This window comes from Dipteris shenzhenensis, chromosome 28 (genome assembly GCF_047967505.1).
Source record: "Dipteris shenzhenensis isolate YYH24624 ecotype China chromosome 28, Dip_SZ_1.0, whole genome shotgun sequence".
Lineage (NCBI taxonomy): Eukaryota > Viridiplantae > Streptophyta > Polypodiopsida > Gleicheniales > Dipteridaceae > Dipteris > Dipteris shenzhenensis.
Window position 1 is genome coordinate 14,558,249 of NC_141623.1, and position 22,068 is coordinate 14,580,316.

The 22,068-nt window shown below is 42.6% G+C and overlaps 1 protein-coding gene across 2 annotated transcripts in view; it reads left to right on the forward strand.

Moving 5' to 3' along the window:
* LOC147883225 (transcription initiation factor TFIID subunit) overlaps positions 1-22,068 on the forward strand; it is a 79,981-nt gene that overhangs the window by 55,367 nt on the left and 2,546 nt on the right. For both annotated transcript variants that reach the window (XM_087399958.1, XM_087399959.1), the window contains exon 6: positions 6,673-6,769. In XM_087399958.1, the coding sequence (XP_087256084.1) occupies positions 6,673-6,769 (97 nt within the window). The remainder of the gene's footprint in view (positions 1-6,672; positions 6,770-22,068) is intronic.

Here is a 22,068-nt window from a genome sequence, read left to right on the forward strand (position 1 = left end):
CTGGGAACAGTCCATATGACAAAGCTGAATACAAGCTTAAAAACACCCAAACCAGGGAGCTTTCCATTTCTCTCTTGAATTCAGCCTTTCGAGTTTTAAGTTAGATTCAAGTTCTTTTACAATTGTTTTCCTAGTATAGGAAAAGGGAGTTGGTTTCAAGTATTGTGATTTTTCAGGATTGTCAAGTCACTGTTGTATAGATGCCTTTTGGGATTGTGCGATTTGAAAAAAAACAGTTGGTGCATACAGTGTGTATATCCAATTATTTGAGATTGCAAGTATTTCCTTAGTACAGGGAAAAGGTATCAGCCTTGGTTGTAAATTTACAGCTTTATTGTTAAGGACTTGGATCAGTTGTGAAGACTGGGGATTATGCCGGTATAGCAGGGGGTTTTGGAGCTGGTATATGTACTTCGAATGTCAGTTTTGAGATGGTATATTTCTTTTTCTTTTAACCAACCAATCCAAACCTTTGAGATTCTATGGATAAAGGGAAAGCTGTAGCAATGGAGGTTGACATCATGAAATAGGGAGTCCATCCCACACAGCAGGTGTTGTGCCCAACGGCCCATACATTGTCTGGTAGGATTGCTTTGTTAGAGGATGCCTTACAACAAATTTTGGCTCATCAACGACAAGCAAATGTTGGGTAATCTGAACTTAGACAAATGGTTCATAGTATGTCTACAAGACCATCCAGGGAGGATAAAGGAAAAGCTCTGATGGAGCCCGAAACTAGTATTCATATGGTCGAGCCTAGGAGGGCTAAGATACGTAATATTGCCAATTACAGGCCAGAAAAGTATTCTTGTCGAATGACTGAGCGTTGCTCAGATGTCATAGGAGCTTGGTTGCACAAATGGGAAGAAGCTTTGCCATTTGCAAAATCATAAATGACATGAAGAAAATCCGCGAGGCCACTCATATGTTTAATGAGGCAACAAATAGGTGGTGGATAAAACAACAAAGGGATGGTGTCGCCTCCATTACTTGGGAGGAATTCAAGAAATAATTTAGAAAACATTTCTTGCCTCCTAACGAGGCATCCCGAGCTTGGGAGCAGTATAGAAACCTTTGTCAAAGGAAATTTGTCAATGGCTGAATATACTGACAAATTTAGGGAATGTGTAATGAAAGTATATGAATCTCTTCCTCAGTCGATGTAAGTAAAGGATTTTATTTTCAGACTGAATGATAGAATCAAGATGAAAGTTTGGGCTAAATATTCAAACACTGTAGATGAAGCAATAGCCATAGCTTTGAACTACAAAGATGCCAAAGGTAACAAGCCAAGTGAGTCTGTGCAGACTGGGACTCAGTATGAGTACCAGAAAAGGAGTGGGTTTAAGAAAAAGTGGATTAGTAAAGGTAGTGCCTCACAGCCTAGTGGCCAAGCCAAGCAAGCAAAGCCAACAAACCAAGTACCAAGTACCACCATAGGAGTGAAGAGAAAAGTAACTCCAATGGCAGCCTGAGCTTAGTCAAAATCTGAGAGCATCACGTATACCTAGAGAGCAGTGGACCTGCACGCTATGCACCCTGGGGGTGGTTGAGATAGAGGAACACTTTCTTTGCACCGGCCCAGCCTACTACGTCGGGGACGATACCACTGTCTTCATCAGGATGGGAGTGGCTTCGGCCCACTATCACGATTGATCCGTTTCCATGACTAGGTCTGCATTGGGCTCTATTTGCTTGAGATGCGCCAACACAGGGAGACCTTGCTATGATAGATCAGAGAGCAGCAAGAGGCGATCACACCATAGGATGTAGAGGCTGACCACACATAGCGGCATGCCACATATTCTTATGCATTCGAGTCAGCTCTAGGACACAGTGGGGTGGAGGAGGAGGAGCTAGCTGCTATGCGGGCAATCTTGATTACTGAGAAAGGACTGCAGAGGAGGCCACCCACAACACGGAGAGCGCCCAGAGCACACTCGATTGAGGTTCGCCGTACCACAGCTTTCCTCAGAGTGGACCGCTCGAGATGAGGGGTCCCTCTAAACATAGCTCAGCGGGTTCAGAGATTGAGGAGACCATGCCTCCCTCCTACACCGCAGTATGAGACAGCCAGACAGATCAAGACATTTTCACCGCTCATAGACGAGCCACCACAGTGCCGGGTTTGCTTGAGCCATTGAGCTCTCTTTATTTCAGCACAGTACTCAGCAAAGGGTCTTAGCGCGCCCTTTGCCTCAGCCCCTTGTGGCTTGTATGAGTTTTTCTCTTTGGTGTCACTTTGTCCCATAGGCCCGCGAGGCCTCGTGTGGACGTTAATATATATATATTTCTTTCTCTCTCTCCGGTAGGCTTTGTAAGAAGTCAATTGGTTCGCATCTGCCAAACCATTTCTTTGCATCTTTTACTGAACTTGATGTGAGAATTTTGCTCTTGTTGGTTACCTCCTATGATATCCATGGAAGACTTCTTGTCTCCTTGAATTTTTTAAGATATTGCGTAATTGCACCATGTCTAGAATCTCTAATGGAAGGCTTCTTGTCTCCTTGAATTCGATGGGGTAGGGTGCGGTTTTCTGCACCCAGAGGAAGCTCATGATAGAATGCTTACGTATCTTCTTCGTAGATAGTGAATCAAATGGTTCATTGCCATCATGCATGGATAACTTCAGCCCTGACTTCATGGGAGTAGAAAGAAATGGGCTTGCGGTCGTGAAATCTGATAGACTGGATCCCCAAGTAGTAATGCAGGAGCCCCAAATCCGACACTTCAAATATTAACTGCATTTTAGTTTTGAAATCTGTAGTTTTCTTTGCATTGGTGCCAGTCAGCAGTGTATCATCTACATACAAAGTGATGCTTGGCAAATCCCCTCCATATTTCTTGATGTAGAGGGTGCTTTTAGTTGGGCTGTTGCAAAGACCCTGGCTGGTCAAATATGCATCTATTTAAGAATACCAGGTTCGAGGAGCCTGCTTTAAAAATTAAGCCATATAAGGCTTTCCTTAATCTGCGTACCTTGTGCTCCCGACCAAGCATCACAAAGTCTATGGGCTGCTTCACATATACCTCTTCCAAAAGGTCCCTATTCAAAAAGGCTGTTTCTATGTCCAACTGATGCACTTGCCAACCAAAATGTGCAGCCATTGCAATCACATCCCTATGCCCTTGCATAGCTGGCGACCAGCTGTGCTTTGTACTTGTCTATGGTACCATCAAATTTGTGGTTTTAACTTGCCTTTTTACAAATAGACAAAAATTTGATGATGATACAAATATTGCTTTGCTTGCTAAGTATGTTTTCCTTTTGTTTTTCAAAAAAAATTTTGTTACCTTTTTTTTCGTCTCTTTTCGTTCTCTTTTATTTTTTATGTAGATTTTCGGACTTTAGGACAACAAAAAAGCTAAATCTGTACGATTGGATATATTCTAGTCTTACAAAGGTATATAAAAATTCACCAAATACCAAGAGTGGTTCTTTTGAATAGAATCTATTTCAGCCTGCATGACCTGCATTCAATGCACACTATCATGTGCATTCTCAAAAGAATCAGGCTCATACACATCAAAGAGATTGGTAATCCAAGCTGAATCTGAAAAATTGCCTTCATCAATGTATCTAGTGTCTTTGCATGTCTGACTAGGAAGAGGAGCCTAAAGCTTGCTCTCTTGGAGAATACGAAGTAGCCAACGTTGGACTGTTCTTGCTTCTTGCAAGGCTGAACCTTCCTATGCAACAACATCATCAACATCTTGTTAAGTAGTTATACTAGTAGGACCAGCCATAGGCTGATTTGAGGCATCTGCATCGTGTGGCTCTTGCTGCAAATTCTGATTTTCAGCAGGTGTATCAGCATTTGCATAAAAAGCTATGGGCAGCAGCCCTTCAAACACATCAAAAGAACCATGATTTTTCTATTTACTGAGCTTAGCGAGGTGTTGATCTGAATTTTCTGCAAAAATAGCATCTCTACTGACAAAAATCTACTTTGTGATTGCATGGTAGAGGAGGTAGCCCTTGTTTTCTTTGCTATAGCCCACAAAAATGCATTTGACAGCTTTATCATCAAGCTTTCCCCTCATTTCTTGAGATACCATGTGTATAGGCTAAACAATCAAAAGTGCGAAAACAATCAACCTTGGATTTTCTGTCATACCAGGCTTGAGAAGGCGTAACCACTTTCAATGCCTTTATGGGGCAGCAGCTCAGCAGCATATGGTTGTTGGAATAGGATTGGTCACCTCCCCACCTGTGAGCCCCCATACGAGGAGTGCATGGGGGGGTGGACCATAGAATAGTAATAGGCATGTGGCTGCCACATGGGCAGCACATGGGATGCCATGTGGGCAGTAGAGAGAGAGGACAAGTACCTGGCAGAGGAGATCCACCATTGGGTGTAGATCAGACAGAGAAGGATCTAGATGCTGTCCAAACATTGAGAGGACAGAAATGCACAGGGAAATCAGTTCAGCAAAGGTTTTGGGACCCTATGGGCAGGCTTGGGGCTAAGAAAGAAGGCTGGAACTGCCTGGGTTAGTGGCTGGATGCCACGTGGCCAGGCAGGGCAGCAAAAGACCTACAAAGAGAGCCCAGGGGGGCATTTATAAGCCCCCAAACCCTCCAGTCGGTTGGCAGGCTGCTGAGTCGGCTGGCAGGGGGCAGCAAGTCGGCCAGTAGGGGGAGGGCTTCAGCCCGGACTTTGGGTCTCATTTCATCATCACTTGGAGCAGCCCTCAGACAACAGACGAGCAGTAGAGGGACATTCCTCGGGCCTACATTCAGCAGGAGAAGGTGACCCAGAAGAAGCTGCAGACTAAGCTAGAGTGGCAGCCCACCTAGGCTGGCTTTCTGGGCAGCAAGAATCCTTTGGATAGAGAGTCTCCACATAAGCTCAGTGGAGCACATGGGCTCAGAGATCTAGAGGTGCCAGACATATAGTAGGCGAACATTTTGGTATTGTATTGTGTCCAGTTTGTGAACGGAACGAAATATATAAGTGTCGCTTCTATATTTGTCTTGATGCAGAGTCTATTTGCTGGCCTGCACACACATGAATGGTTGTGAAGCACACACATGTTGATGAAGCTTGATTCCATTGTGAAACACTTCTGCATGTAATTTCGGGTCCATCTATCAGTCTTTTGCTGTGGGATACCCTCTGTAGGGATTTCATTTTCTAACAATGGTTGGCACACATAAGTGCTTCCATCCAAAATTTGTGTGTCAGCCCCTTCACTTTAATCGTGCATCTAGCCATCTTCAGGAGTGCCCAATTTTTGTTACACGATGTTGCTATGGAGTGTAACACATAGTGCATTGATACGTGCTGCCTTTCTCAGCCAAGAATTTTGCAAATTCATTTGACATGTATTCCGTCCTTTGTCAGAACATAGGTTTGCACTTTGCAACCTGGATGATTTTGACCTTGTATCATGTGGCTTGCCTTGATACCCCTGCTTTTTCTGAGATTAATCAAGATACTGCAAATATTCTGCCAATGGATGAGGTCTTGTGATTTTATCGAGACACCTTCCCATAGTAGGTTCTGCTTGGGAGCCAATATGGATTTTGACAGCTCAACACTCGTGGTATGCTTGATGCTCTCTCGGGTCACATATGGAGCTGCTTTGAGAGGCAGATGCTACATGTTCTGCATGGAGGCATTCTTTGTGGTTGATGGCAGGCCGCACAAGGAGCGCATGTAAGCTCTTCTATCTTTCATATCAGCTGAGTAGATGGACTAACTAGAATGCAATCTATAGATTGGTGTGCTTGTTGTGTTTTAGATTTGGCGCATTCCATGGATTTCTAAATCTTCTATGTAGTGTACTTTCACGTGATAGAGATAATTTAGTAGAAGCAAAGATTTATATGGTTTTATTATGAAAGAGCACTCTTCTTTCTTGCATGTCCCAAAGTACAAATTACTGGTCTTGACCTTTGTCAGGACCTATCTATTACAAAAATGGTCTAAGGTCAGAGTTGACAACATTATGAGTCAGCCACCTCATTTATCTAGGTAGGGGAAGGAGCCCTTGAGGGCATGATGATGCGCCTAATTGCATTCTAGCCGTTTCGACAGCTCGGAGATTGTTAGAGAGGAATTTATAATACTTTTCTGGCCTTTTGTAAGGTCAATGGAGGGCTTGGTCTGGTAGCATACTAGTCTAAGATGCAGTCTTCTGTTATTTGCATGCTGTCATGTGTCAATGAGATTTAGATGATTGAGCTCTACAGTTCCTGAATAAAGTGTACAGGATCTGTTTTTAAAACAAAGTCTTGGATCCATCAAATAGATAGTACATTTTATCTCAAGGTGTGTGCCTGCTTCTGTTTGAGCTAGGTAGAATCATGCAATAGTTGGCTCATAAGGCTTTCTTAATACGAATAAACTGAAGGGACAGATGGGGTTGTTGTTTCCATTGTGTGCTCGTTAATTTCAAATGTTCTCAGCAGCTTCTGTTTGTAGCTTTCCGTATCTGTGACTGAGGGGAGTCTTTCTGGGCTTTCACATTTAAAGATATGTTGCAATTCTCAGCAGCTTCTGTTTGTAGCTTTCCGTTTTTGTGACTGAGGGGTGTCTTTATGGGCTTTCACATGTTAAAGATATGTTGCCTTGTTCTTGCTGTTTTAAAGGGGCAATTTCATATTACATGCTATGAAATAGAAGTTTTAGGTTGTGTTCTTACCTTTGTACTTTTCAATTGCAGTGATTTTATGGACTTGTTAAACATTATAAAATCCTCCCAGCAAATGCTGTTGAGAAGCAACCTAGTACAGCTGTCTGCTCAGTCCCAAGTGCAGCAGGTATTTAAAAATGAATTCTAAAACATTCATATTGATGGAAGAAAGTAAGTTAATTTGCTTGAATGTTACTTAAGTGATTATTAATCTCTTTTTAAATATAAATCAAGATTCATGACATTAGGATTCTGGTGGTGAGATAGAACTAGATGATATCTACCCAACTAAATCTTTGAGTGCCTTGCCACCTTCCGATTCAATGTTTCTGGAGAGGGCTGCTCATATTAGAGGGTTGTAAGCCCAATCTGTTTCCAGACTTTGTGATGAAGAAGCATTCAATGCTTGGTCAAGGGATAAGTCTTCAAACTCCACAAGACACTTTATGGGCTGAAACAAGCCTTATGGGCTTGGTATGACAACATTCATACATTTTTGACCAATCAGGGTCTACAGAATAGTACCCTGTATGCCAAGAAGGACAAAAAGGATTTGTTGATTGTCATCTGTATGTGGATGATGTGCTACTCATACGCACAAACGAAGAGAAAATTGCAGAATTCAAGAATGATCTTGAAGCTTCATGTGAGATGTCTGATATGTGGCTCATGATGCATGTGAACCTTTTAATGCTGTTGTATAAAGTCAGGCTATTTGATGCCTTATTTATCTATGCAATACTTATCTTGATATTCAGCTCAGTGTATCCCAGTTGAACAAGTAGATGCACAGCCCAAAGACACAACATCGGTGTGTTGTAAAGCATGTTTACAGATATTTACAAGGTACTCAGTCTCTTCGTCTGTTCTATGCTCGGGGGGGTGACTTTGACTTGCATGATTTTAGTGATTCAAATTGGGATGGGGATTATGATGCCACACATTCCACTAGTGAAAACTGTTTCTTTATTGGTAGTTCATGCATTTCTGGGTTGAGCAAGAAACAATCCATTGTGGCAACATCATCTTGTGAAGGTGAGTACAAGCAGCCTTAAGAGCTACAGCTGAATGTGTATGGCGTGGTAGTTTGCAGCCATCTACTTCAATACTCAATGACAGCCAGAGTGCTATTGCGGTGGCATGGAATCCTATGTTTCATGCTTGCACAAAACACATTGAGATTAATTATCATCATGTCAGAGAGAGACTGCATGCTGGAGAGATCAGTTTGATCTACCGTCTTATACATCAAAATGTTGCAGCCTAGTCCCTATATAGAAAGAAACAATTTAACACACCCTAGCTTTTACCTAAGATTTTAGGGTTTTGTCATGTTGACACCCCTCTTGTACTTCATTCTTGCAACTTCTCTTCAACATAGCTCCATGTTTTTGTGCTCTCTCCATCTCCACCCTTTACACAAACATTTAAAAAATTTCAGTTCTAATGTGTGTACATGTTTCAAATGAAAGAAGGACAAAACTTGATATGAGAAGTCAAGAATTTATCTTCATTATATATAGTTTGAACCGGCTGTACAATTCAAGCAGGGAGGTTGTATTTCAAGAGCACTACAGTCAAGAGAATGTTGAAGTCTATGAGAGTCGTGGCATATGCGGAAGCACAATTTCCAGTTAAGTTACGTAATAAACTTAGAATTTCAAATAGCCATTATTTTGAGATGAACATCCACACACATATAATTCAAGTTTCACACAAAGGATCGGTAAGAGAAGCAAAACGAGTCCAGCACCCAATGTGACAGAGGTACACCCCGTACCTGGGTATATTTCTTTCTTACAATGATGCTTAGCTTCAATCACAATAGTAATGAAGACTCTCGGACAGAACCCGGGGTAATTTAGAAGTCCTAGGACATGAATAAGTAGTCCAAAACATATACAAGGATCTCCTCGATGAATGAAAAATGGGAGAACTCAATACATAAAATTGTAGAAAAGTAACCACTGGCAGCCCCTAATAAAAACCAGGTAAAGAGAGACCCAAAACTCACCAATCTCAGCAAGAAATCTCTGAAATTATTTGAAACAGATAGTTGAAATAGGAAATTATGAGTTTTTTTGACCTAAACATGATTAGAATCTTTAGGATTCTAAGGATATATGTTAGGAATAAGTAAAGTCAGTTTTAGAAAGGCCTATAGGTGAAAAACGAAACCTGAAAATCACTTTAAAATGGGCTTACATGTGGAAAACGAAATTTGACATAATTATTTTCAACTCAAACATGACCAAAGATCTTATTAGGTTAGAAATAAAAGTATTCACTTTCTAGAAGTGATCAAAAGTGAAAATCAAAATCTGTAATAGAGAAAAACAACCTGAAATTGAATTGCAATTTTAGTAGAAGGCTAAATTTGAGAATTACACTTACTTTTAGGCTTGTCCCAAGTATGGGGATCGGGAAAAGAGCAGGCTGAAGTAAATCATCAAGTTGACAGTAGAAGGAGATGATGGAGTAGTAGAAGAGTGCTGTGTTACGCTCAAGTCGAGGTAACATGACCTCGGAAGGGTCAGTCAACATTTTCCTTTAAAGGATCAATGTTTGTATTATATTTGTTTGGGCTTCATGTAAATGATAAAAAAGGAATCAAGGTCAAGGTCCTTGGTGAGGGTGACATGGCACTAGACTAGGTGGATCTAAGGCTAAGGGACCTAAATGAATGAAATGTGCCAAGGGGCAAATGGTTTTAATGATATCCCAAGAGAGGCATTAAGGAGAGACCCTAGAATGAAGACATGTGGCATACTAGATCCATCTAGGGAATTTTGGGGCTTGGTGGAATTTTGTAAGCAAGTGCTTTCACGTAACGAATTTTCATGAGAGAGCTTACTACCACCGAGGTTGGCTGGGAGGACAATCCTTGTGCCTGTGCCCATGGTTTGATGAAAAGCTAGGAGTAAGCAGTTTTGGATGCTTCATTTTGGTATCAGAGCGTGCAGGTGGATCATGAGAGTTGGAGCGTGACTAGTTGGAAGAGCAGCGTGTAGAGGCGATTGGCTGAGCTCGCTAGCAAGACTTTGGTAAGTGCGTGGAAGATACAAGCAGATAGCACGACGTCGTCTTATTCGACCACGCTAAGGACATGCAGTACGCCGCAGGGGAGTTTGCTTGTAAAAGGGCTGTGCGACGTCTAAATCTGACGACGGACAATATAGAGCATAGGTCGCTCTGGTTTCAGCAATAGCTCGTCAACGTTGGAGCTACGTGGAACATCAGGGTGGCGCACGCATTGGTCACGGTTTATTGACTTCTGGGCTTCTTGGCATCACGGGGGTTAGTTGTTGTTTTATTTCAATATCAGATTGAGCAGTGCACGACGAAAGCTACTGTGTGGTCACGAAATTATCTCGTAAGCGGTTCACATATTCTGTCTGGTGACTCAATCGAGGTGACCTATGGGTCAATAGCTCTGCAAGATTTGTGTGTTGTGATGGACAAATGGTTATATTTAGTCATATCATTTGGACTGTGTTCACGAAGGCCTATATGGTCAGCAATACCCAAATTGACGTCAAATACATGAATTCGTTCAAGGAGTCCCAATGAGAATGATGAGTGGTTTTCAAGGACAAGTTAATCTCGTCATGCAGCATAAATATGACCAAGGAGCTCTCTATGCCTTCTAAAGTTCGTTGGAATATGTATTCGTTTAATTGCCTCCGTATTTGAGTTATTTCGGATTGCAGGAGTTTCCCTAGTATAGGGAAAAGTGGGGTTTGGTTACAGTGTGATACATGCCTAGTTAGCTGTAAAATTGGAAGTTGGACTTGCGAATCGTAAATACAGTTTCGAGCGGTGTTTTATTTATTAAAAAAAAAAAAACACCCATCGACCTAAATGGAAGAAAAGAAGAAGCTTCTAGGGTCAATCTCGTAGAGTCGGGAGTCTGGCCGACCCCGCAGGTGTTGCGCCCAGCAGGTCATACACTATCTGGCAGAATTGCAATGTTAGAGGATGCCTTGCAACATATTTTAGCGCAACAGTTACAAGCAAATGTAGGGCAATCTGAGCTCAGGAAAATGGTTCATAGTATGTCTGCTCGACCATCTCGTGAAGAGAAAGGTAAATCTCCAACGGAACCAGAGTCCAGTGTTCATACGGTCGTGCCTAATATTGCCAATTATAGGCTAGAAAAGTATTCTGGTCGGATGTCTGACCGTAGTTCCGATATCATTAAGACCTGGTTACACAAATGGGACGAAGCCTTCGCCATTTGTGAAATCTGGAATGATATGAAGAAAATCCGCGAGGCCACCCATATGTTTAATGAGGCAGCGGATAGGTGGTGGATAAAACAGCACAAAGATGGAGTGGCATCCACTACTTGGGAGGGGTTTAAAAAGGAATTTAGAAAACACTTCTTACCTCCTGACGAAGCATCCCGAGCTTGGGATTAGTATCGAAACCTTTGTCAGAGAAATTTATCAATGGCGGAATACACTGATAAGTTCAAAGAAAGTGTAATGAAGGTTGATGAACCTCTACCTCAGTCAATCCATGTAAAAGATTTTATCTTTGGATTGAATGATCGGATAAAGATGGAAGTTCGGGCTAAGTATGCGAACACACTAGATGAAGCAATTGCCATAGCCCTGAACTATGAGGATGCAAAAGGGAACAGACCAAGTGGGTTTGTGCAGGTTGGGGCTCGGTATGAGTACCCGAAGAAAATTGGGTTTAAGAAGAAGTGGATTAGCAAAGGGAGTGCCTCATAGTCTAGTGGTCAAGCCAAGTAGGCGAAACCAGTTGAGACTCCTAAATCAAGTACCACCATTGGAATGAAAAGAAAAGTAACACCAATGGCAGCCCGGGCTTGGTCCAAGTCTTCTTTGAACCCAGAGCAAAGGGAAAAAGCGAGGAGAGAAGGCTTGTGTTTTGGATGCCTTCAGTCTCATCAGTGGAAAGACTGTCCACGAAACAAAGATCGTCGGATGGCTGAGATGGTGATCTCAGAATGCGACGTGGAAATGGAGGGAAGTCTCAGAGCAGAACAGATGCAGATTCAGCTAGCGGGATCTTCTTATAGGTCAGTACATGTTTTGTTATGTGTGTCTGTTACTAAGTTAGTAACTAGTGCACCTGATAATGTCTTGTCAAAGCCCGCAGCAACGGGGTATACAACCTTTAATGATACGGAGTTAATTAAGATGAAAGGGCAAGTAGCCAATCATGATGTCATTGTGTTGTTTGACTCAGCGTCAACGCACAATGTAATTAACTCCAAGCTTGTAAAGAGGCTGAAACTAAAGACTAGCCCATCTGACTATGTATATACAGTCAGAATGGCCGATGGAAGTTCAACTGAAGTATGGGACTAAAGGGTTACTAAGTTGGAGCTTCAAATTCAGAACTATGCTGAGAAGCTTGATTTTGAAATGACAAAGCTTGCTCATGCAGACATAGCCCTGGGTAAGGCTTGGCATTCTAGGAAGAATCCAGCCATTGATTGGAAAAAGCACATTTATCAATTCAAGATGAATGATGTGCTGTATGTCTTACAATGTGAAAAAGATATACCTCAAGGACCGTTGGTTTCCGTGGTGGAAATTTGAAAAGCTTAAGAAGAGTTTTTGTTTCTTTGTACAGCATCGGTAGAGTTGATTGACGATTCTTCGGCTATCACTGATGTTGCTCAAAATGGAGAGATGGCCAAGCTGGTTGATCAAAAAGCAGAGGAGTTCTCTGATTGTTTCAGGGATGGACTACCTTATGGGTTACCTCCAGAGCGGAATGTTCAGCATAAGATTGAACTAATCCCGGGGGCAGAACTTGTAAATAGACCTCCCTATAGGTTGAGTTTTACTGAAGAGGTGGAGGTGCGAAGACAATTGGAAGAATACCTCAAGCTGAGGCAGATTCAACCAAGTTTCTCACGTTTTGCTTCGCCAGTGATATTAAAGAAGAAGAAAGATGATACTTTTTGCCTCTGTATAGATTACAGAGCATTGAATAATATCACTATTAAGCACATGTATCCGATGGCTCGGATCGATGATTTGCTAGATGCATTACCTGGGGCCGTAATTTTCAGTAAGATAGATCTTAAATGTGGCTGTATATCGGAAAGTTTGTAGTACACTTTATTGACGATATTCTGGTATTCAGTAAAAGTATTACTGAGCATTACGAACACTTAAGAATAGTGTTCAGTATTGTGAAGAAAGCCAGTCTTTATGTAAATAAAAAGAAAACTATACTGTGTATGGTAAGACTTGAATATTTAGGATTCATAATTATTCATGAGGGGGTAGGATCCAAAGAAAGTGGCTGCGATACTGACTTGGCCAATCCCTCAGAGTTTGACCGCTTTGCGATCATTCTTGGGATTTGTTCAATTTTATGGAAGGCATATCAAAGGATATTTCGAAATAGTATCGCCATTGACTGATCTGACCTCAGATAAAGTATCTTTTATATGGGGACGGAATAAACAGGAAAGTTTTAATACCATAAAACAAGTTGTGGTCTCAAGACCGGTGTTAAAAATAGTTGATCCCCAGAAACCGTTTTTCCTTGAAACCGATGCAAGTGGCATTATGGTAGGAGCAGTTCTCCTCCAAGAGGGAAGGCCAGTAGCCTTTGAAAGCAAGAAGCTTTCTCCCTCTCAACGAAATTGGCCAACTCATGAATTAGAGTTGTATGCTGTTGTCCATGCTCTGAAAACATGGAGACAGTATTTGTATGGATCAGAGTTTTATGTTGATGTTGATCATGCTACTCTGAAACATTTTTGTAAACAACCTGACTTGAGAGGCTGTCAAGCTAGGTTGGCAGAACTCATGCAGAAGTTTGACTAGATGATTCGGTACCGAAGAGGAAAGGATAATAAAGTGGCTGATGCGTTGTCACGTTATGCATAATATGAGTTTCACGGTATTAGAGAGTGCTCTAATGACCAAGATTAGAGAAACTCAAAAGGTGGACGAGTTCCAGAGCCTTTGGCCTAAGGCTCACGTATTCAAACCCGGGGAAAAGGATGACTTGGCATTAAGAAAAGGCCAAACTTATGCAAGATATGCCATAAGGAATGATATGTTGAAAAGAAATGGCAAGGTAGTAGTACCTAATCAGAATGATCTGAGGCAGAGAGTCATTCAAGAATGCCATGATAGCCCATGTGTGGGACATCCAGGAGTCGAGAAGACATATGATCTCGTGAAGCAAGATTCCTTTTGGCCAAAGATGAAAAAGCATATTCATGAATATGTGACACGTTGTTTTTCATGTCAAGTAAGGCATGCCACCCCGACTTTTACAACCTTTGAAAATACCACTACGTAGGTGGAAGAGCATTTCCACGGACTTTATTGTAGGTCTGCCTACGACACAAGGTGGATATGATTCTATCCTTGTGGTGGTTGATCGTCTTACTGAGATGGCTCACTTCATTCCTCATAGAGAGTTTGCTAGTGCCCCGCAAGTGGCGGAATTGTTTTATTAGACATATATTTCGTTTGCATGGATTCCCTAAATCCATAGTGTCAGACAAGGATGTCAAATTTATAGGTCATTTTTAGACTGCAGTGTTTGAGAGACTAAGGACTGAGTTGGGAATGACTAGTGGGGATCATCCAGAAACGGATGGTCAGACGGAAAGAATCAACCAAATTTTAGAGGATATGCTTAGAGCATATGCGTCATTGAGGCAACATACATGGGACAAGTGGTTGCCATTGTTAGAATTTTCCTACAATGATAGAAAACATTCCTCTACAGGGTTTAGTCCTTTTGAGCTGAACTATGGTTATAGACCAGCGAATCCAAGTACAGTTGGAGTACCTCAGAAAGTGCCTAGTGCCACGAACTTTGTGGTTCAGATGCAGGAGATGCTAGCACTTGCGAGAGCTAACATCCGCCAAGCTATGGATAGAGCTAAGGCGTGTGCGGATGAAAACAGATCCGCTTAGAGAATTTAAGGAAGGAGAAAAGATTTGTCTCAGAGTTCTTTCGCACTCAAAGTCTTTGACTGCAGGATAGTGTGCTAAGTTATCACCTCGATATTGTGGGCCATGGTTAATTCTCAAAAGAATAGGCAAGATAGCCTATAAATTAGAATTACCACAGGGTTGTAAGGTGTACCCAGTGGTTCATGTTTCTCGTTTGAAGAAATTTTTGCATACAGGCGACTCACTAATCGAGGGTGTTGTTTTGTTCCAGGAGATAGAGGATAATGCAAGACGCAAACCAACAGGAATCTTGGACCAAGGAACAATGCAAGTACGCAATTGGAAGATACCCACGATGTTGGTTGCATGGCATGGCTTACCTCTATCAGAAGCTACATGGGAATTCATATACCAGTTATGGAGAGTGTTCGCAGACTTTATCATCGAGGACGCTAATGCGTGAAGAGGGAAGGAATGTTACGCTCAAGTTGAGGTAACATGACCTTGGAAGGGTCAGTCGACATTTTCCTTTAAAGGATCAATGTTTGTATTATATTTGTTTGGGCTTCATGTAATTGATAAAAAAGGAATCAAGGTCAAGGTCCTTGGTGAGGGTGACATGGCACTAGACTAGGTGGATCTAAGGCTAAGGGACCTAAATGCATGAAATGTGCCAAGGGGCAAATGGTTTTAATGATATCCAAAGAGAGGCATTAAGGAGGGACCCTAGAATGAAGACATGTGGCATACTAGATCCATCTAGGGAATTTTGGGGCTTGGTGGAATTTTGTAAGCAAGAGCTTTACGTAACGAATTTTCATGAGAGAGCTTACTACCACCGAGGTTGGCTGGGAGGACAATCCTTGTGCCTGTGCCCGTGGTTTGATGAAAAGCTAGGAGTAAGCAGTTTTGGATGTTTCATGCTGGAAGTTGGCAAAGGGCAAGCGGACAAGGAAGGTGCTAGGAAGAGGGTGAATAAGCAAGGAGAGCAGCTGGTAGAGGTGCAAATTTACAAGAAAGAGCAATTAACAGCTTAGAACTGATCCCAAACTTCTTATAGACCTTTGGTAAAAGCAGAAAGCTACGAAAAGATGAGAAAGCACAAAAGTTGGCTGAGAAAGTTGTAAAAAACAATTTCTGATTATAGTATTTGATTGGTATTTCTAGCCAGCCTTTAGTTTCCTAAAGGGCAGTAGACCATAACTATCATTGCATATTCATTATTCACAGCCACATTGCATCATTTCCAGCCGCTTAACCTTAAAGAATACCACTTAGAAACAATTTGAGAAATAACTGGATCGAGGCTCGAGTGCCCCTGCTCAATGAAACCAAGTACAAGACACCACATTGGCCCCAAACACTTGGCACCCCTTTTGGTATTTATTTCTTTCTTTAGGAATGAAATTTGTACATAGAACAAGGGCTCACCATTGTGCTCTGGCCCACGGGCAATTCCACTGTCCAAGCCAAACTTTGGCTACAACCTGCATTCCATCCTAGTGCACACACTAGTGCCCAAGTGCCAAGGCAAGGCTAAGGCATTCACCAATGCCCATGACCAACTGTAAAGGTGTCCAAGGATTTTATAAAGCATCAACTTGCTCAACAGGCCTGGCAATCCCACAACCCACTGACTCCCCTCTTGAGCACCAGTCAATGCTCCAGACCCACGCTCTGTTGAGCCTAAAGGAACTACACCCGAAGTCAGGTCAAAGCACAACAACTGAGTGGACTACACTACTTTGAGTGAAATCTGCTAGTTCACTCGCCTCCAATAACCTGAACCACACACATATGGCGATAATGGATCCTAGGAACATATATCCCGGTACTCGATGTCCTTTTAGACTTGCATGTTCAACCAATCTATGCTAGATTTGGATCCTTGCCTCATGGTTCAAATCAAACACAAACTGGCACATACTAAATGGATTTACTGCTCGAGCCATGCCGGGCAACAAGAGCATCCAAAACAGGCATGCGATACAGGGATGTGCTGCTCTAGCCATGCCGGGCAACAAGAGCAATCCACACTGGTAAGGAATACTTATTCTACAATTTACCAGACAGCCTAGAAAGAGGAGACTCTCCATCTTCTGACTGATACAAAAATCAAATCCCCATTGCATTTTTGTTACAGCCATATTACCAACAATCATGTCACACCGAGAAAGATCATTGACTATCTCCAAGCAAGAAGTAGACAGCTTTGAGGAGGAGCACAACAACAGTGAGGGTGAAGAAGAATAGAATGATGAGGGACAGCATGTTCCTTCTGAGCATGCCATTGAGGATGCGCAGGACAAGATAGATGAAGCGGAGAAGCTTGATCCCAATGCCCTTTTTCAGTTGCGAATGCAAAGTGCAATGGGAGCCCTGCCACAACGGCAACAGACTTTCATGGAGATTATGCAAGCTTCTCCTGTTAGTAATGCTCCCCCTAGAAGCCAAAAGACAGATCAGAAGAAGCAGAATAAGCATAAGAAGACTCACAGGCATGTATCTTTCAGTGGACAGGCACCAGAGATGCCCATAGTCACCCCTGTAGCGGGCAATGCCAATTATTTTCATTCAGTCAATCAAGGACAGGAAGTCCTCCCTAGCCCATGAAGCATCCGAGATATTTTGGCGGAGGATCAGTTCTTCAGGCAGTGATGATAATGGGCTTCACGGGCTTGCTCTTATATAGCCACTAGTCGTAGTCGGTTAGACCGGATATGAGGGATAGATTGAAGGCTCCGACATTTGTGCAACAGTTTGATGCTGCCTACTCCGGTGGTCATTTCACAGAATCTTCCAAAGTTTGAAAGGCAGCCACCTTCTTGAAGGGTAATGCACTCCAATGGTGGACCAATTTGCTTTTGTAGAGTAAATCCCCTGACACTTGGGTTGAGTTCAAGCAAGTTTTCTCATCTGCTTGGGTCATCACCACTTTTGAAGTGGATATAATGACAGCATGGCATAAGCTGGATGCCGCAAACTGTAAGAACCTCGAAGAGTATAATAAAAAGTTATGGGAGACCTTATTGCCAGTCAGTTCGTATAGGACTGTATCATTGTCTAAGCAGGTTGTCTTAGCAGGTGGAAAAGTATTGTTGTGGGCTGCCAAAGGAACTTCGTGACTATTGCACCAAGATAAGGGTCTCCAACATGTCTCACCTGATTGAGAATGCTATGCTCTCATGCAAGGGATGATTCCAGGGTTCAAAGGTAAGCAACAGGATGACTCTTTCACGAAAAGGAAATTTTCCAAGACGACCAAAGTCAAGTTTGATGGGGACCGGCGACCTTATAGTAAGCCCAGTACCAGAGAGAGATTGTCTCCTGAGGAACGGCAAGCCCTATTTGAAGCTGGAAAGTGTTTCCTTTGCAAAGAGGAGGGCCATCAGTTTGTCCCAATCGTAAACAGAAACAACCTATGGGAGCACAAGAAGCGAAAAAGGACAGCCGTACGCGCTAGGAGATTTGTTTTTCTTTGGTAAGAAGCAGTAATTTTGGTATGAATAATTGTAACAGCCAAAAATTGGAGAGTCTCCTCTTTCTAGGCTGCATTGTTATTTGCAGGATGGTTATTCCCTGCTAGTTTTGCGTTAAGATTTGCAGGATGGTTTTTCCCTGCTAGTTTTTTCTTCACCCAACACTTTCAGTGCTCACCTCTGCAGAAAGATGGTGACGATCCCAGCAATGGAACCATTGTAACCAGCCTTCAGTTTCCTAAAGGGCAGTAGACCATAACTATCATTGCATATTCATTATTCACAGCAACATTGCATCATTTCCGGCCACTTAACTTTAAACAATACCACTTAGAAACAATTTGAGAAATAACTGGATGGAGGCTAGAGCGCCCTTGCTCAATGAAACCAAGTACAAGACACCACACTTGCCCCAAACACTTGGTGCCCCTTCCGGTATTTATTTATCTCTTTAGGATGAAATTTGTACATACAACAAGGGCTCACCCTTGTGCTCTGCCCCACGGGCAATTCCACTGTCCAAGCCAAACTTTGGCTACAACTTGCATTCCATCCTAGTGCACACACTAGTGCCCAAGTGCCAAGGCAAGGCTAAGGCATTCACCAATGTCCACTGGGTGCCTATTCACTGCCTAAATGGCCAAGAGGGGCTTCCAACAACAAAGGCAGCAACAATAAGCTTCCCAAAATGACCAAATGCAATCAACATGAAAGGGATAGTGACAAGAGAACTCATACCAGCTTCAAACGACTTCTATCCAGCTCTAGATCAGCTCCAAGGAACTCCAATCCAATCCAAAACACCTCCACGGGCAGCAGACCCAGCAAGCAAGAGGTAGCATGAGGAAACAGCAGCTTGGAGAGGGGAAGGAAGAGAGAAAACGGGCTGGAATCAGAGAGAGAAAGAGAGTAGGTTGATCACGGGGAGGAGAGAGGAGCTGAGCAGGCTGTACAGCAGGAAAAAGGGGGTGCACAACAGCGTTGAAGGTATCTCGGGACGTGTGCCACCAGAAGAAGACTGCCGTACAGCCAGCAAAATCACCTGTACCAGTACGAAAATCATCCTTAGAGTCTGCCTTGGATCCCGTACAGCAGCACGTGAAAGTCCGTACAGCCAGCCTTGGAAAGTGTACTACAACCCGTCTTGGAAAAGCGTGCAAAACAAAACAATACACCCATGCAAGCACCTCGAGATCAACGCCTGCAGTCCGTACAGCTGTACGGACTGCCTCGAAATGCGTGTCTTCTTCCAACCTTCCAAAACGTCAAGAATACCATTCCATAAGCCTTACGTTTGAAAAGAGAGGAAGGGGTAGGTGGGCTTGCATGAGGGGCTGCCACGTGGCCCCCTCATTAATGCTCTAACCCACTAAAACTAAAGAAACATTGGTTTGCCCCTCACATTAAAATCCTAACCCTTCTAACCAATGAAACGTTGGTTTCTCTTGGGCCTTACCTTTAGACCCCTCTAATCCTTGCCTTGCCCCTAGCACGTAGGCCTAATGTGTGCACCTAGGGACTTCTGGGAGTTGTCGCTTCTCTTGGGCTAGTCCCCTAAGCCAAAGTTAGTCACGGTTCATAACTTCACGTCCCCGTGACAACATTTCTAGGCTAGAATAGTTTCTAGGAGTTATTTCAATATGCTTTTTTTTCCCAAGAGTTTTTAGGAGTTATTTTAATATGCTAATTAGGCTTGTTAAAATTTTTGCCCCTACCCACACACACAATTAATCAGATTAATAGAGTGCACATCCTAACTTTGCTAGGCTCATAACTTGACATAGACAACTGGAAATATATTCAAAATGATCCAGCCTTTAGACCTTGAGGTGGAGTTTGAACTCCAATTGGAATGTTCAAATGAAACAATACAAGTACTTGGTATAAATAGTACCCAAGTACTAGTTGATTTATGTCCTATAACACCATATCATTGTAGATATCTCTACAAACCCCCCCTCAATGATATGGCTGAAGTACTCTGGAGTCTAGTCTCAGTAGTTCGTAAAGTACCTAAAGTACCATGGTTGCACAAATTCATCCACATGTGGATATAGCAACCTATGGCAGTACAAAAGAAAACAATGGCATTTTACAACCCCCCAGCAATTCATTACAATAATTTTTGAGCTTCCATTTGCTTACCCTAGCCTACAGACAAGAGGCCGTGGGGAACTTGCTATCGTAGCAAAAAGTCCCATACATATGGGTGGAGTGGACACATTGGACAAACTAGGGCGATGTGCAAGGAAAGGCTTGGTAGATGTAGTCTCATATTCGTGCGATGAAGATATGGTATGATCTTGGCTACCATGAGTCACATCTAAGCCCTTGACATCTTTGGTATTAGAATGTGAGGATGTAGCCTCTATGTCCTCTATTTGCTGCTCCATTGACAGTATGGCGTGGGGGGCTTGGTTGGTGACTGTGTGATGGAGGACAGATCGAATCTCTGCATCTCTCTCCAATGCCCCTTGATGATAGGCCAAGAATGTCCTTTCATCCATTCTTAATGAAGATGTGACTTGCCACAGGTCATGCCTTGTGCTTTCACCTCTCGTGCCCATGGTGGGGCATTAGGAGAGAATGGGATGAGCTTTGAAGGGAAATAGAAGAGAGTAGAGTGGCTGTCCAACATTCAGACAGCTAGCTTGGGCTCAAAGGAAGCTAAGAAGGAATGATGTTGGGTGACAAAAATCGAAGATTTAAGGTGCAATCACGAGCTGGAATGTGGCCGCAAGGGTGAGAGAAGAAAGTGTGAAAAGAATGGGTGAAAAGAGATAAGATAATGAGAAGCCCAGGCTGCAAACAATTCGATAGCACCTGAGGCAAGGGGGTATTTGGCAAGGTAACTCCGAAATGGTGGTGTTGAGGGAAGGGAAGGTGAGAGATGAAGGTTGGACCAGTGAGGATGCAAGGAGGAGGTGGCGAAAGGCAAACTCAGGGAGCGAAATGAGCGTGCACGGCACCGTACAATGTTTTGGGGATAGGTGCATGTGTTTTGAAAATTGCAAGGCTATTTCATAGAATTTTTTTGAACAACACATTTGTAAACGTTTCTATTGCCTGAAGCACGTTTTGTGGTGTGGCTGCTCACTATATTTGAAGGACATTAATTTCCACCTTTCAGTGGTTTGGTTAATGATCATTTGCATATATATTCCTTGCTTACGTTGGAATGAAGACTCTCAAAAACTATCTTGTAGATGAGCTTGGAAACATGACATTTAGGGGATTGCAGACAGCAAAAAAATCTCTCTCTTGTCAATAGTATGGGCCCTAGTTGTGGAATTTCCATAGTAAAGTACATGCAAGTTTGAAATGCCTTTTCCAAATGTGGTTAAATGGTTGGAGAAGCAATGAAGCATACTAATCACAACTATGGTTAATTGTAACATGGAAGATTGATGTGACATCATAAGGGTGTCTCCTCTTGTAAAAAGCTCCAGTGTTGGAGTGGAAGGGAAGCAAGTAGATGCATAAAAAGGGAGGAAACATCTCGTTTCAGTTTCCTGAACCCCCACAATTGGACAAGACAGCATGTGCAAGAGTTCGAATGAAGATCACACAAGATACAACTATCAAGACCTATGTAGACCGAGGTTAGGGATTTGGAAACCCCTAGATGATGTGATAGCGCCACATGGCAAAGTGAAATGTTTATATTGGCCCATTACAAAGTTAAGTTTGAGTTTAGGGATTTGGAAACCCTAGATGATGTGAGAGTGCCACATGGCAAAGTAAAATATTTATATTGGCCAATAACAAAGTTATGCTTGCCCTAGCTGAGCTTTACTCGTTTCAGAATTCAAGGATGACGAATCCTTGATCTTTAACTGCATTTGAAGAAAAGCTGAACATTAACAGCTAACACTCCCTTCATGCTTAGTTTTATATGCTGTATCCCTGGCATATTTCTGCACCTCTCAAACTTCCTCCAGGCTCCCACAAAGGATTTGGAAAATATATCAGCGATCTTCTTATTTGTTGTACATTCCTATCATGAAAGCAGGATTCACAGTTACACATATACAGCT